The sequence below is a fragment of the Blennius ocellaris genome (genome assembly GCF_963422515.1).
Source record: "Blennius ocellaris genome assembly, chromosome: 7".
NCBI lineage: Eukaryota > Metazoa > Chordata > Actinopteri > Blenniiformes > Blenniidae > Blennius > Blennius ocellaris.
In genome coordinates this window covers 4,819,207-4,833,513 of record NC_137656.1, presented here as the reverse complement: position 1 = coordinate 4,833,513, position 14,307 = coordinate 4,819,207, and the positions used below count along the sequence as shown (strand labels likewise).

The following is a 14,307-nucleotide window of genomic DNA, read 5'->3' as shown; positions in this document are numbered from 1 at the left end:
TATTTTGAAGGTCAATGACATCAGTTCCTGTGTGTGTCTGCCTCTTTGTACTAAACTTCACAATCTGCTGGTGGCAGCTGCTGCAGAGTCTCACTCTCTCTCTCTCCCTCTCTCTCTCTCTCTCTCCATGTACTTAGTACTGGGTCGACCTGTTCTGCTTCATGCTGTGTAGGCAGGGAGCGCGCACACGCACACACACACATGCCTTGAGGTGACTTACAGGCACCCTACATTAACCTACATTCATTTTACCAGACTGACTCACCTCAACCAGCTCTCGTCCTCCCCAGAGTCGTGGGAATATATTTCAGCTGGGAAGTTTCTTTCAGATGCTTCAGATAATCCATTAATCTTAATGAGTCTGATCAAGTCAGAAACATGCAGCGGTTAAAAGACAATGATAACAACAGAGACCAACAGTTATTTCTTCATAAATCATGAAATAAAACCACAAACTGTAGAGGAGCCAGATTTACACAAATCCATCCAAATTGACCGTTTACACCTAACCTCTAACAGGTGATCTATAACCTTAAAAACCAGGAGCGGTAACTTTGATTTTAGTGAGGAAGCCACTAAAGTTGCATCCTCTTTAAATCGAAAGCCTAAGTGTAATAGATTATCTGATAATGAATGAGAACTGAAGCTATAGGTGCTCGGTCTATGATGGCACCAGTGAAATTAGGCTATTTTTATTGGTACATGAGTTTGAATCTGCACTTTCACTTCAATAAAGTTGCCGGCCTGCATGCAGTTCTTGTCTTCACCACTGAAGCGTGGGGGCGCTAGTCTTAAACGTCACTTTAAATCAGACAGCCGCTTAATTTCAAACAGGGAAGCCTCGTAAATTTTGGATATTTCCTAATAGAAAATAAGCTGGGGCACTTTGAGGAGCTGCAACAGGAGCTGATCCAGGTCTGTGGAGGCTTCTGTCTGAAGGTAATCTCCATAAACTGTATTATTAATATGCAGCACTGACAGATTGTATTTATGAGCTCCGATAAAACAAAAGGCTTGACATATTTCACTGTGTGTAATTAATTATCAAAACTATAAAAAAGTTTCACTGATTGAATCACATTTGTGATTTTGTTAATATTTTTTACAAATATCTACAAGTTTTTGGTTAATATTTTGTATATATTGTTAAGAATGTACATTTCTATAATATCACCTCCTCAAATACTATAATATTTCAGAAAACCTGATTTTTTCAAAGGCAAGAATTTCCTCAAATCACAATAAAAACAAAACGTGCTTGGTGGTAAACAGCAATTATTTATTGAAATGAAATTAAAAAGAATAAGTATCAGCTCTATTGCATTATTGTAACGTTTGTGTAACGGGGGTGGGGGGGGGGGGTTACTCTACTGTTTTTTTTTTCTTATCTAGGATGTTGTGAACACAAATATACAAGGAACATTCAGCTATCACAGATTGCACACCAGATACTGTAGTAACGCAGTCTAAAATAAGACCACCAGAATAACCCAGGATTTCTTTTCCTCTTTGTCTCTCCGTTAGTCCTCTTTTTTTTTTTTTTCCCCCTGATCCAGAAAGAATACAAAAGTCCACCCAGAGTAAGAACATGATCTCTGTACACAAACCCGTCAGGACAACTGGTCAGACAATGCCTCCAAAAAAAAAATCAACAAAAATCCAGCAAAGAAACATGAAAGTAACGCAGAGAACATGTACAATGCACTGACACAGAAAGTCAGCTGTGTTAATAGGACATGCAACAAGTAACTAAACTTGCTGAAATCGCAATAATCATTAAAAAAATCTAAACCCAGTTATAATTGCATAAATACTTTGTACATTTCATTTATCCACTGCGAAACGCTCCCCCCCCGTCTGGTGAAATAAAAACTGGCGATTTCTCTCTTTTTTTTTGTACAAGGTGCAAAACAAATTCACAAAATCCATGATTAGATGGAAGACGGCCGGCTTTTTTCTCAGCTGCATGGCGAGATTAAACACGACGGGACAGAAAGGAGTGCAGAGCGTTTCCATCGGGACGTCGACGTGTGAACGGTGGATTTCGTCTGAGACGGTGGAAATTTAACAAGGTGGGAGAACAAAATCTCACAAATAAAGAACTGAAACAATGAATTGAGTGTGATTTAAATTTTTTTTACCTGGAACCGTGAACAAAACTGAAACAGGATGGACATTTTGACTTCATTCTTTTCAGATTTCACCTCTGCATATATGAACTTATTATATATTCCAACTGGATTTACCTCATTCTCAATACTTCTTCTTTTTTTTTTTCATGTTTTACAACTTATTCTTGACATGTTCATATTTCTTTTTGAAATATTTTAACTTTCAAACTTATTTCGATCCTAAATCTGGGGACTTCTCGTTGCCATGTCAACGTTCAAATTTTTTTGCATGTGCTGCATCTCAATTGTCACTTTTCACATTTAAATTCTTATTATAATTTTTGTATAATGAATCACACATTGTAAATAACTCACTTTACGCTCAAAATGGCAAAAAAAAAAAAAGTTGTACTTGTGGGTTTTTTTTGTTGTTGTTTTACTGAAGCCATAAGTAGAACATTAGACGACCGGTGGGTAATAGAAAGTCATTTTTCTCCCGGAAAAAAAAAGAAATACAACTACTTGAATGCACAGTCGCTGCCCACAGAGCCATGAAAAAAAATGATGTGAAATGTTTGGAGACTGAGGACGGAGGAGAGGAGAAAAAAAAAAAAAGTTTGAAAAGGTTAAAAATTTGTAGAGACAAAACACATTTTTTATAAGAATTGCCTGATTATAAAGTCCTACAGTATCTTGGACAGTTTTACTTTTCTACATCAAAATATGTCAATAGAAATGATAAACTGCGACTTGCACAATCTATTTTTGTTCAATTTAGACACTTTAGTTCACGTTGAGCGCAAAAAACACCCGGAAAAAAGGGCTTTAATTCCTCTTATTGCCGAGTTTTTAATTCCTATGACGTCTGCAGGCAAAAGAGGTCTGTGGATTCATCCGCAGCTAAAGATGACTTTTTAGTAAGTCCAGTATTTGTCACTTAAAAAAAAATATAAATGTTGGATTTCTCACACTGTTTCAATCATTTTCTCAAAAACATAAACGACTATTGGCGTCGCCACAAATTGCCCTTTAATTTCTGCAAAGTGATGAATTGTGAAATCATAGTGGAGACTATTCCATACTTTTGCGTCAACAGATAAAAACCAAAGTTTCCCATGAGGAGTCCGTGATTTGAAAGAGGTGTCGTTCTCCCAAAGTGGATTTTTAGCGATGAGAGCCTCCCGAAAAGCGACAAAACTGTTGCGATCGGGTGAATTTTAATCCAATCGTGTTCTGTTGATGGATTAGTGAAGACAAATAGCTGCTCAACCCCAAAAAACCTCAATTTCAATCATTGATTAACCACAATGTGCTTCATGTTTATGTATTTTCTCCAAATCCTCAATTGAATTGATGAAACAAAATCACTTCTATCACTAGAATCTTACTGTGATGTTGACACAGATTGCAAATATTACCAGAAAGTGTATCGTTTACTTTTCTTTGGTTGACTTTTCTGGACCTTTGCAGAGTGAACAGATGACTTCAATTGATCGTCGGCAAACTGTGTCACAACGAGATTGGCTGATCCGTTGTGACGTTTTAGTCTGCTGAGCTGCAATAATGCCAACGTGGGTCAGAGAGAAGTCCTACAAATAAAACAAAAGTCAACAAAAAGCAACGGGATGATGCACAAACAAAAACCACAGTTCATGAGTAAATCCCTTTTCTATGTGCATCTCAAAAGACGGAGAGTCGACCGTTCGGAAACGGGGGAATAGAGAGGAAACAAAATGTGGGGCGGTCGTAGGCGCGCCTAATTCATGGCACGTTCACGTAAAGACCAAGTCGTGGCGACTTGCTTCTCCACAATTTAAATATCGTGAAATAAAGTGATATGGTCTGGAGGAAAAACAAAACAAAACAACAAAACAAACAAAACCCCATCTGAAACGATAACGTGTCCAGTCTTCAGAAGTTAGCAGCAATAACAACATATCTCCAAATGGGAATTCATATAAAAGACGCCAAGTAAAAAAAAAAACAACAAAAAACAACGACATCGTGATTGATACATCAAAACAATTTGGCAAAGAAGAAAGAAAAAGACGTCTGATAGCGGGCGTTTCTAACGGCGATGGCTTCACACTGTGGGCAGCGCACACACACGCACACGCACACGCACTCAAAGATTTTTTTGTAAACAATGCGATGATGAGGAAACAAAAATGTCACTTTGCATACCGAGCCCCTCGTCAACCCACAGACGTTAATTACAGACATTCATATCCCTCAGCGGTATTTCCTCTGGATTTCCATGTGACTCGTGACGCAGACTACACACAAACTGATTTTTTTTATATATTTTTTGTTTTTTTTACCATTTTTGTTTGTTTTTTTAAAGCCAGGATTGGTTAGTCACAACGCTATGTTACAGGCAATTTTTTTTAATTTTAATTTCCTTATGGACCTTATTTTGTGTTCCGTCTCTCCTGGAGTTAAAAAGGCCATGGATAAATATTTACACTATGAACAAGTTTGTTTTTTTTCCTTCTTCTTCTTCTTTGTAGGGCATTTTCTCCTCCTTTGATCTTGAAGCAAAAATGGCCGGTGGGTATTTGGAGCGTGCCGAGTCGAGGGTGCAGGCGGTGAAAGTGGTGATTTTCCTTGTGGTACTATATCTTGGTGTCTCTAATCCACACCTTCTTTACAGTACACGTGGCTTCGCTGGACGTTTGGGGGTGGGGGGGGGGTCTGAGTGTCGTTTCTTCTTCAGTTCCTGCAGCCGTCCTCCACGCTCCGCTCGTGTTGGAGGTTGTAGTAACAGTTCTGACAAACCCGCACAGGCGACGAGATCTTCAGCCGCTTGATCTCCGACTGGAAGCGACTGCACCTGCAAGACGAGAGGCGGGGCTCAAATCAGTCGCTGATGAGGAACGGGTAAAAACAGCTGCATGTATTTACAAAAACTGATCGCTGCATGCAGGGTTTTTTGTGTACGTTTTACACTCTTGGTTTATATTTTGTTTGATTGTGTCAGGTTTTTTTTTTATATTGCTCCACTGGGAAATATATAAAAATTGGGAATTATTGAAAAGATTAAAATTGGATTCATTGAAATTGAGGCCGGAAATCTTTCTGATTATTAACGAGTTAACATATCGATCAGAGGCCCTCCAGTATTCAATATCTTCAGTCTTGTATCCTGTGTTTAACTGAAATTAATTGAAAATTCACACAAATATAACGTGAACGTGCGATACTCTTGTTGACTATTAGAATAACAATATGATGAGACACTTAAGTAGATTATGTTTTTACGATACTCCACTACGCAGATGATGCCCTACTTTCTACTACAACCGTCAGACATAGCAAGTGATTTGTGACTGAAGACTTTTGTACACTTCGGTTTTGGAGACGGTTTAGTCTCACAACAAGTTCCATCTTTTCCATCAGCTTTTGGACTGATGACAACTTATCCAGACGTCTTCTTTTTCTGAGCGTCTTACTTCTGGCAGAAGAGCTGCCCGCAGTTCCTGCAGTGATGGCGTCGCTCCGTGAGCGAGAAGCGGACCGTGCAGCCGGAGCAGCTGTCCACCACCTCGTCCTTCACCCAGTGGTCCGCCGCCGAGCGGCCGGGCTGGTCGCTGACCGACCAGCTGAAGACTCGGCCCCGGCCGTCGCCCACCAGGATCTTACTGTGATCCCTGAAGGACACGAGCAGGCGGAGACGTTAGTCCTCTGGACTCTTAATATCCCGTCTAATCTAATGTCCCGCCACTTACTTGGAGATGGCGAGCGAAGTGATTTCAGCCGGGTGGGCGTTGTCCTTGCGATCGAACGCCGTGTGCATGGTGAGTTTGCTCCTGAAGACCAGCTGGCGCTCCCATCGGTAGCCTGCGGACGGGACAAAGCCAGGCGGTTGGCGTGCGGCGCACACGTGAATCACGGGGCTCATTTCAGACCAGCACCCACCTGCCCTCAGCTGGTTGTACATGCGCGCCTCCATGGTGGCGGGGTGGTGAGGTGGAGCGACCGAGGGCGGGTGAACTGGGTGAGGGTGGTGACCCGGGTGACCAGGGTGACCCGGGTGGTGAGGGTGGTGGCCTTTGGTTTGTCCTTCCGAGTAGTTGACGAACACGAAGCCGTCCTTCTCGTCGATGCTGAGGGTGTCGGACCAGCGGTGGGAGTCGTCGGAGCCGCTGTCCATCGACCACGACGCTCCGGTGCGGGCGGACGGACCTGATCGCGAGAGAGAGAAGGCGAGCGTCGACAGCAGACATTAGAATCTATAAAGCCTGGACCATCAGGAGACAAAACGCAGGGCATGAAAGGTTTCATATCTGTGGAAGATTTCCTTCACCGACGTATTTTGACTCTTTTGCTTTGCCCAAAGTTGAAGACTTCACTCGATTCCTTACTCCCTGATGATCCCTTTCTTATCACCGCTATGGAGACTTGCCAGATTATTCTTTTAAAATGACTTTCAAATGAAGCAGTGAGCTCAAACCAGACAGTTTTGAATTCTGTTGCTGTGGGATTCGAAGTATATGGAGACAAACTTAGAAGTGAAGTGAGGAGAAAAGGGCTAAAAGTGAAAGACTTGTGGGTAAATAATGAAATCGGGGCAGATGCTTATTAATGATAAAGCCTCATAAGATAATCAACGTACACAAAGACAGAAGGAGGTAGGAGAACAAAACGACAGAAGGTATATTGCATCTTGCAGTTGCAATTATGAAATGGCATTTCGTGTCATGTTCATGACTGCAGGTGTGCTTCCAGAGAACTAAAGGTGTATTTGACATGTTTACCCCGGGGTCTGTGCACCGCGCTGCCCGGCTGGCTGCCTCCCCCCGTGGACGGGTTTCGAGGGGCTTGGGGCTCCTGGCTCAGACTGGGCTCGTCTCCGTCCGACTCGCTGCTGTCGTCGTCTCCGTTCTGACTCTCGCCGCCTTCTGACACGCCCACAAAACAGCCACACGATTTTGTTTAGTTTTTTTTCAAACACATATACACTTCTGCTCTGGACAGTGTTGAAGTTGGTTGGTTAAAGGATGTGGTCGCCTTTAAAATAAAGAAGCAGTCAGCTGGATGATGCTGGAGTCAAATTACAGGTGCAGACCCACTATAGGGATTTCCAATAACCTCAGAGTTCACGAGCCATGAAGATGGACGACCTGAGTAAACGCGGATCTCTCCAGGTTTTATGAGTAGAACCAACATGGACGCAGGAGGCGATTAGCTGTGGATCTGTCGAAATCACTTCTGCTACCTGTTATGAATCAGCAGCATTGAAAACTTAATTTGGGCTTTTGCTAGAAAAAAAAACTAAATGTGTATTAGGTGGCAATAAAGCTTTGTATTCTGAATTCAAACAAAGCAACGATGCAGAATCTGAGACATAAATTTCATTATATAGAAGACAAACGTGCGGCGATGAAAAGGATGAAAACTCTCAATCAAGATTTATTTTATTTAATGTTTATGCATGAAAACATGATTGAGGCTGAAGTAACTGAAGATCTGTTTTTGATTAAAATGCAGTTAAAAGTTCATATTTATATTTTTTCTGGCCATTTTTATTGTACTGGAAATACTCCCAATAGAATATCTCAGGTTCATAAATTGAGAAATTGCAACATTAAAAAAAAGACCTTTCCGACACTTAGTTTAGTTCGAAGGGGTTTTGGACTCACCGATCTTCTCGTCAGCGCAGCAGTCCGGCACGTCGGACTCGACGGGCTCTGGAGCCGGCGTTTCTGGGACCTGGAGGAACTCCATCCTCCAGAACTACACAACAGAACACAGGAGTAAGCAAACAGGGAGGCGACCCGACGACTTTTCCACCGGACGTCACCGGCGGGAGGTCGCTCGCGGTTACCCTGACGACGCCGTCCGAGTGTCCCGTGACGATGACGTTCTGCGTGTCCCACTCGTTCATCTCGGACACGCAGCAGCAGAGGATCTGCTGGCTGCGGCCGGTGAAGGTGTTGGCGCTGGCGATGGGGCTGCCGTTGATGCTCCACACGTGGATGTAGGTCCCTGCGCAGGACACGATGTCCCCCTAAACACACACACACACACACACACACACACACACACACACACACACACACACACACACACACACACACACACACACACACACACACACACACACACACACACACACACACACACACACACACACACACACACACACACACACACACACACACACACACACACACACACACACACACACACATGAATTCTCAGCTCCATTCAGGGCAGATCTCGCCCCGCAGACCCGACTCTGCCAACCCACCGTCAGCTCGTTGATGCACAGAGCGGAGACGGGCGCTCGGTGTCCCCTCAGCTGCGTGACGAAGGAAAACTTGTTGAGGTCCCAGATGATGCAGGTCCGATCCCGCGAGCCGCTGACCACGATGTGGTACGCCGAGGACGCCGTCAGACACGTCACTGCGTCCGTGTGGCCCAGCAACGCCTGAGAGGCCAGAGACAGACCAGGATTCACATATTTACGCTTGTTTGGATCAGGGGTGTCGCACATTTTGACTTTTGACAGGTACACCCCAAAACAGCCCACGTCACCCCCATTTTATCCATCCCAAAAAAGAATTAATAAAGTATTTTGTATTAAAACCTGCTGAAGAATTGAGTTACTTTGTCAAACTTTTGCAAATGCACACAAAGAATATAAGTTATGAAAATGAATGTATTAATTAAAACAACAGAGGAAGACGTCTGAGTTAAAGTTGGTTGTTAAAGTACACAATATTTTGGTAATAGTAGCAGATGAAATGATTAATATTCTTTCCGCATCATTTCATTTTATTGATGCGATGAAAATTCAAAATGTTTAAAAGCTTAACGTCGAGCAAGTTAAAACTAATAATGATTTTTATACACTTTTTTTTCACCAAGTAATTTTTTTTTTTTTTACAGTTTTGTGACTCATTTACTTAAACACATTCCTCTATATCCGCAAAGACTTAGTGAATCTCTCTTCAGTCCTAAAAGGAAAACTCACTCATCAGAATTATTGATATCAATGTTTTTGTTCCTCTCCTGTGCCATCATGTGACTGTGTCGCTTTATTTGATTGGTCACATGACATCAGGAGGCGGGGCCATGAGCCTGAAGCGTCTCCACCAGAGTGAAAATAATGAGATTCTTTTAACACTGTATAAACCAGTCAAATGTAACGTTGCATTAATGCAATGTGTAAATGAAATGTGTAAATGTGGAACATTTTGAAGAGAGGTTCTTCTTTACCTGCTTAAGTGTGAGCGACTTGGCCCGCTCTTTGGAGTTTCCCGTCTCCCACACACAGATGGTGGTGGAGGTGCCGCCGGTCACCACCAGCTTCGGGTTGGGACAGATGGCGCAGAGGATCTGACCCCACTCTGACAGGCACTCGTAGACCACCAGGGCCTGAAACAAAGAGGATTGGGGGGATGGGGTGGGGGGCTTTCACTAACCACCAACTCCAAAAAACTGAAGTAATTCTCTGGAGTAATTGTTTGGTTTTACCTAAAAAACAAACCTGATAAATCAAACACAATGCTCCATGGACACATTAACCTGGATGAGAACCATTTGGACTCGAACTTGAAGGAAAATGCCGTTTGAAATAAGCAACCAGCAGGGAGAGCCATTGTCTTATTAAAACGTTATTAAAGTCTCAGTTTTGGTTTGAGAAATGATTTTTTTTTCATGACAGAAACGGACCAAACAGCTCCGGTAAACATTCACCTTGTCGGACTCGTAGTTGGCCATCCTGCAGCTGAGGTCGGCGTAGCCCCAGGCGAAGGTTTTGCTCCACGTGGGGGGAACGAGAACTTTGTTCTGCTCCACAGCCAGGATGCCTTTGTCTGTGCTGACGATCTGTCCCACCGGCTCCTTCAGCTCTGGACCGGAGAGAAGAAGGAAGGCGGTCAGACGTCGTTCTCCAACGGCAGAGCTCAAGTCGGTAAAGAACATCCCCGAGTCACATCACCGCTGCTTAGATTGAGCTGTTTTTGTTCTATGTATCATTCAGTGAGGATGACCTGAAGTGTTACTGCATCTTCAAACTGATTTACCTCCAAAGGATTTGAGACTTTTTGCAGTGAATTCAATCAAAAGGACTTTATCTGGAATTTTCATCCAAATGGACACATTTGACAGTTTTATCTTAAAAAAAAAAAAAAAGTAGAAACACCATTTTCTTTGAGTCTTTTCTATCATTACCTGGTTCTAATGTGTTTGAAATGACCATCATAATGTTATTACATGTGAAGTCAATCATTCATTCATTTATTATTTCTGCTAATACAGAAACTCATGTGATGCCTGTTTAAGTTTTTTTGAAACGATGCAACATCTGCGAGTAAAATGCATTTACGGATTTGTGTATTATTTCATTTATGAAAAAAATAGCATCATATGTGAGAACTTTATATGCTGTCCAAAAATTGTGCCCAAAAATATATACGGTATCTAGAACAGAAACAGAGAAGGAGTGAGTGTGTACAAGCCGTGACCTTTCACCTTTAACTGGAGCCAGGGAAGGTCTGAGATTGTCCAGATGATGGAAGAAGATCTTGTCGCCGTTGGAGCTCGGAGGCATTCCCGCTACGTCTCCATTAGCTTTACTGCGGACTCGTTTGGGAGGGTGGGGCTTCTTAAAGAGCTGAAACACACAAATCACCACAAATCAGCCGCTGCATAGAGAAGAGACATGGACTACATCTACACGGGGTTTAAACATGGCGAGAATCTCCACGTCACCATTTTTCTACACAGATTTTTCAAGGCTCCACTGACATGCAATTTTCACCCACATGACATACACATACAAAGAAATCGAACCATTGATAATAATGTGTAATAATCAGCACCACTAAACGGGGCCTATTTAACAGGAGAGAAAACTCCACCTTCATGTGAGAGCCACATCTCCTCACACCCGTAACGTCCCCTGGAGGTTCTGACCTGTTTGGGGATTTGCCCGAAGTTGTTGATGAAGCCGATGGTGGCCGTCTCCTTGAGCGGGTCGTTGATGTTGTAGATGTCGACCTGGCCCTCGTAGAAGAGGTGGTGGAAGACGTTGACGGCCTCCACGGCCGGCGGGCCCTGCTGCTTGTAGCCGAAGATCAGGTCGATCCACTCGTGGAGGTGAGCCGACACGTAGTCGCACTCCAGCGCCTGCAAACGAGAGCGGGGGGGGGGGGGGGGGGGGGGGGGGGGGGGGGGGTCAGCGCTCGCCCTCAAAAAAAAAAACCCACAGGCTTGTAATAACAGCGTGTCGGCTGCCCCCCACCTCTCTGTGGACCCGGATGAACTCTCGGGGGTCTCCTTTGGCCCAGGGCGGCAGGATGACGTCGGACAGTTTGGTTCCGTTCTGTTTGGCTCCTGGAGTAGAACAACAACAACAACAAAAAACAACTACCATCAACAAAGAGGAAGCGAAACATCTGGAAGCGTCACGGACGTCTCCAGACACTGACCCAGGTCGAAGTTGTTCGAGTTGAGCAGGAACTCGGGGAGGTAGAAGAACTCGGGGATGAGCTCCTTGACGTCGGCCATGTTGTGTTTGGAGGCCGAGAGCCAGGCTTCGCGCACGCTGTGGAACATCCTGTCGGCCAGGTCGAAGTGGCCGCCCTGCAAAACGCATTCGACGCACACAGGGAGAGGCGTCAGTTTTCCGACCCTCGGAAAGCTTACCGGAAAGCTCGGAAGGTTCGGTGGTTCAAACCTGAAGCCTGAGGAAAATCTGCGTGAACGGCTCCATGCGGACCAGGTAGGAGGCCACGATCATGGCGGAGGAGTAGTGCGTGCCGTAGTGGTACGCCGGAGTCTCGCCTGGCGGGACAGAAGTCAAAGACTAAAATGAGCTTAACTTGGGGAGTAAAATCCGACGTCTCTTGTAAGTGAACGAGGTCAGAGGGGAGAACCAAGGTGTCTGTTGATCCAGTGTGGAGGTCTCACCGTTGGGGTCTTCCCAGTCTTTGTACCTCTTCTTGTATTGAGTGAGGCGGTCGTCGGTCTGGGCGCCCATCGGCTTGGAGAGGTTGCGGAACGTCTTTGGGTTGTTCAGGTCCAGCTCCTGTTTATATAAATATATATAAAACAAAACAATGGACTCAATGGAAACAGTTTGGAATTGAATCTCATCACATGGAGATTGAAGCTGCCCCCTCACCTCTGAATCAAAGTCTGCGAGGATCCAGGGGAAGACGGGATACTGCATCAGGTCGTTGTACGACCGTCCTGCCAGCGTGTTCAGATGCATCAGGTACTGGAAGTTACTGATCTCTCCTCTCTGGAAACCAGATCAAACCAGTCTCATCACATCCGACTGCGGATGCCATTTGTACTACAACCTGAAATCAAAGTTCTTACCTCCCATCGCTGAGTCACTGACTTCTCACCCACCAACGTGCTGAGAAGTCCAGATCTGACCAATAGAAAGGCAGAGAGGATATTAGAAGTTTGAAAAAAATTAATCAATCAAAAAATCAAAAGGGAGCAATGATTAAAGTTTTGGTGATGTCAGGAATAAAGGAGTTACCCTTGTTCCACACTGGTGTTCGGCCTCTGGCCTGAAACCGACTCTGAGCTGTCAGCCAGTGAAGGAACCACGGCCAAGAACCTGCAGGAGGCAAATAGGAACATTACGTTAATCTAGAAGGTACATTTTTATAGAAAAATAAAGAATTCTGACTATGTGGATCAGAGCTGAATGACTTTGTTATCTTGTGAAATCACTGGAAAAGAGGCCTTTATTTTCCAAAGGACTTTACTAGCGTTTAAAAAAAAAAAAGAAATTGGAAAACCTTTGTTGAGTTTTGGATCTACGTTTACATGACAATAGTGTGTGGATACAATGAAAATGCAATTATATTTGAAAACACTCCGACTCCTGTCTCCATGGAAATGGGTTTGAGAAAATATTCTCTACACCCATGTATATATGTGGGGTTTCATTACAAAAGCCTGGCCTGCTAACTACATGATTTTCCCAGTTTCCGTGGAAATGGACAAAGTTTTCTGTGTAAACGCAAAACTTTTATCATACGAAAATGCCAAAAAAAGGACGAGTTTTCACTTGAGGTGTCGTCGTGTAAATGGGGAAAGCAAACTTTCTGAGGCTCCTTCGTTGGAGGACAAGCAGGTTAGAAGCCGTGGTGTTTGCAGCTTGCGTTCAATACCTTTGGTAAACTTTGTTACGGACTCCCTTCTGGAAAGCCAGCAGGTAGTTTCTCCCGTCGGCCGAGAACACTTCCACCGCCATGGGCTGCAAGGACAACACACCAACAGCTTCTGAGCATCAAAGTTACTCATACTGAGCACGAAGGTCCTCCACAACTCAAACTGTGGGGGTCAGCAGAATGTCTTTTCACAAAGAGAGGGGTTTTTTTTTCTTCCTTACTTGTCTGAGAACAAAAAAAATTATCATTTTAGACTATGAAGAACTGTTGAGTTTGTGGTTTTCTGATGAATTGAAGCAGTTTCTTCCATTAAACCAGGAATACAAAATCTATCTGGATCCCTTCAGCACAGGAGAACATGCAACAAGCAATAACGTAATAATTACATGATTGTTTTCATATAACAGTGTGCTTTCGCTTGTTATTCAATTTCTGGCATGTTTGAAATATTCAAGGTTGTCGACCTATAAAAAAATTCCAATTGATCGACAAATCCTCACACTTTTTCATGTTTAGAATTCTGTCACTATGAATGTGCAGAGCATGGAAACCTCATCCATTACAAGTTCAGTCTTTTCCGATTTGCGTATTCTGAGATAAACACTTGACGCGTCGTGCTGAACGACTGCGGTTCGTCCAACGCAGAGCAGAAGGTCTAAAATCTCACCTGCAGCAGGTAGCGCCTCTTGTGAACCTCCTTGATGTCCTCGTAGGCGAAGATGCTGCACGTCCTCTTCAGCTGGCTCTGGCCTTGCCGGGCCCCTCTGGGGATGATGGCCTCGTGCAAACTGGACACGCGGAACAAAACATCGCTCAGATCTACACCCAACGGTGTCGTGCATGCAGAGAGACTCACGGGTCACTGTTGTTGGTTATATGAGAAATTACAGCTGCAAATATGCTACCGGCTATCATTATATCTCCATACGGCTGGTGTTAAAGTACCATTAAAGTGGCTTGATACCTGAATTAAGAGCCTCTGGACTTGAGTTTCATTTACTCTGATTCAGGCCTTCAATCTATGAGGATTCTTATACAGTCTAATATTTATA

General features: G+C 43.8%; 1 protein-coding gene across 9 annotated transcripts in view; it reads right to left on the bottom strand.

Moving 5' to 3' along the window:
* Nucleotides 1-1,266: 1,266 nt before the first annotated feature.
* The window catches only part of wdfy3 (WD repeat and FYVE domain containing 3), an 85,853-nt gene continuing 72,812 nt past the window's right edge, over nt 1,267-14,307 (bottom strand). For 8 of the 9 annotated variants that reach the window (XM_080499423.1, XM_080499427.1, XM_080499425.1 and 5 more), the window contains 21 exons: nt 13,923-14,043; nt 13,256-13,341; nt 12,616-12,696; nt 12,447-12,501; nt 12,247-12,366; nt 12,033-12,150; nt 11,800-11,906; nt 11,552-11,705; nt 11,365-11,456; nt 11,037-11,249; nt 10,593-10,734; nt 9,816-9,970; nt 9,336-9,494; nt 8,365-8,544; nt 7,939-8,121; nt 7,754-7,847; nt 6,869-7,012; nt 6,030-6,296; nt 5,840-5,951; nt 5,564-5,761; nt 1,267-4,944 (listed from right to left, as the gene is read on the bottom strand). In XM_080499423.1, coding sequence (XP_080355549.1) covers nt 4,824-4,944; nt 5,564-5,761; nt 5,840-5,951; nt 6,030-6,296; nt 6,869-7,012; nt 7,754-7,847; nt 7,939-8,121; nt 8,365-8,544; nt 9,336-9,494; nt 9,816-9,970; nt 10,593-10,734; nt 11,037-11,249; nt 11,365-11,456; nt 11,552-11,705; nt 11,800-11,906; nt 12,033-12,150; nt 12,247-12,366; nt 12,447-12,501; nt 12,616-12,696; nt 13,256-13,341; nt 13,923-14,043 — 2,902 coding nt within the window. In that variant the 3' untranslated portion in view covers nt 1,267-4,823. The remainder of the gene's footprint in view (nt 4,945-5,563; nt 5,762-5,839; nt 5,952-6,029; nt 6,297-6,868; nt 7,013-7,753; nt 7,848-7,938; nt 8,122-8,364; nt 8,545-9,335; nt 9,495-9,815; nt 9,971-10,592; nt 10,735-11,036; nt 11,250-11,364; nt 11,457-11,551; nt 11,706-11,799; nt 11,907-12,032; nt 12,151-12,246; nt 12,367-12,446; nt 12,502-12,615; nt 12,697-13,255; nt 13,342-13,922; nt 14,044-14,307) is intronic. The other variant, XM_080499424.1, reaches the window with a different exon arrangement.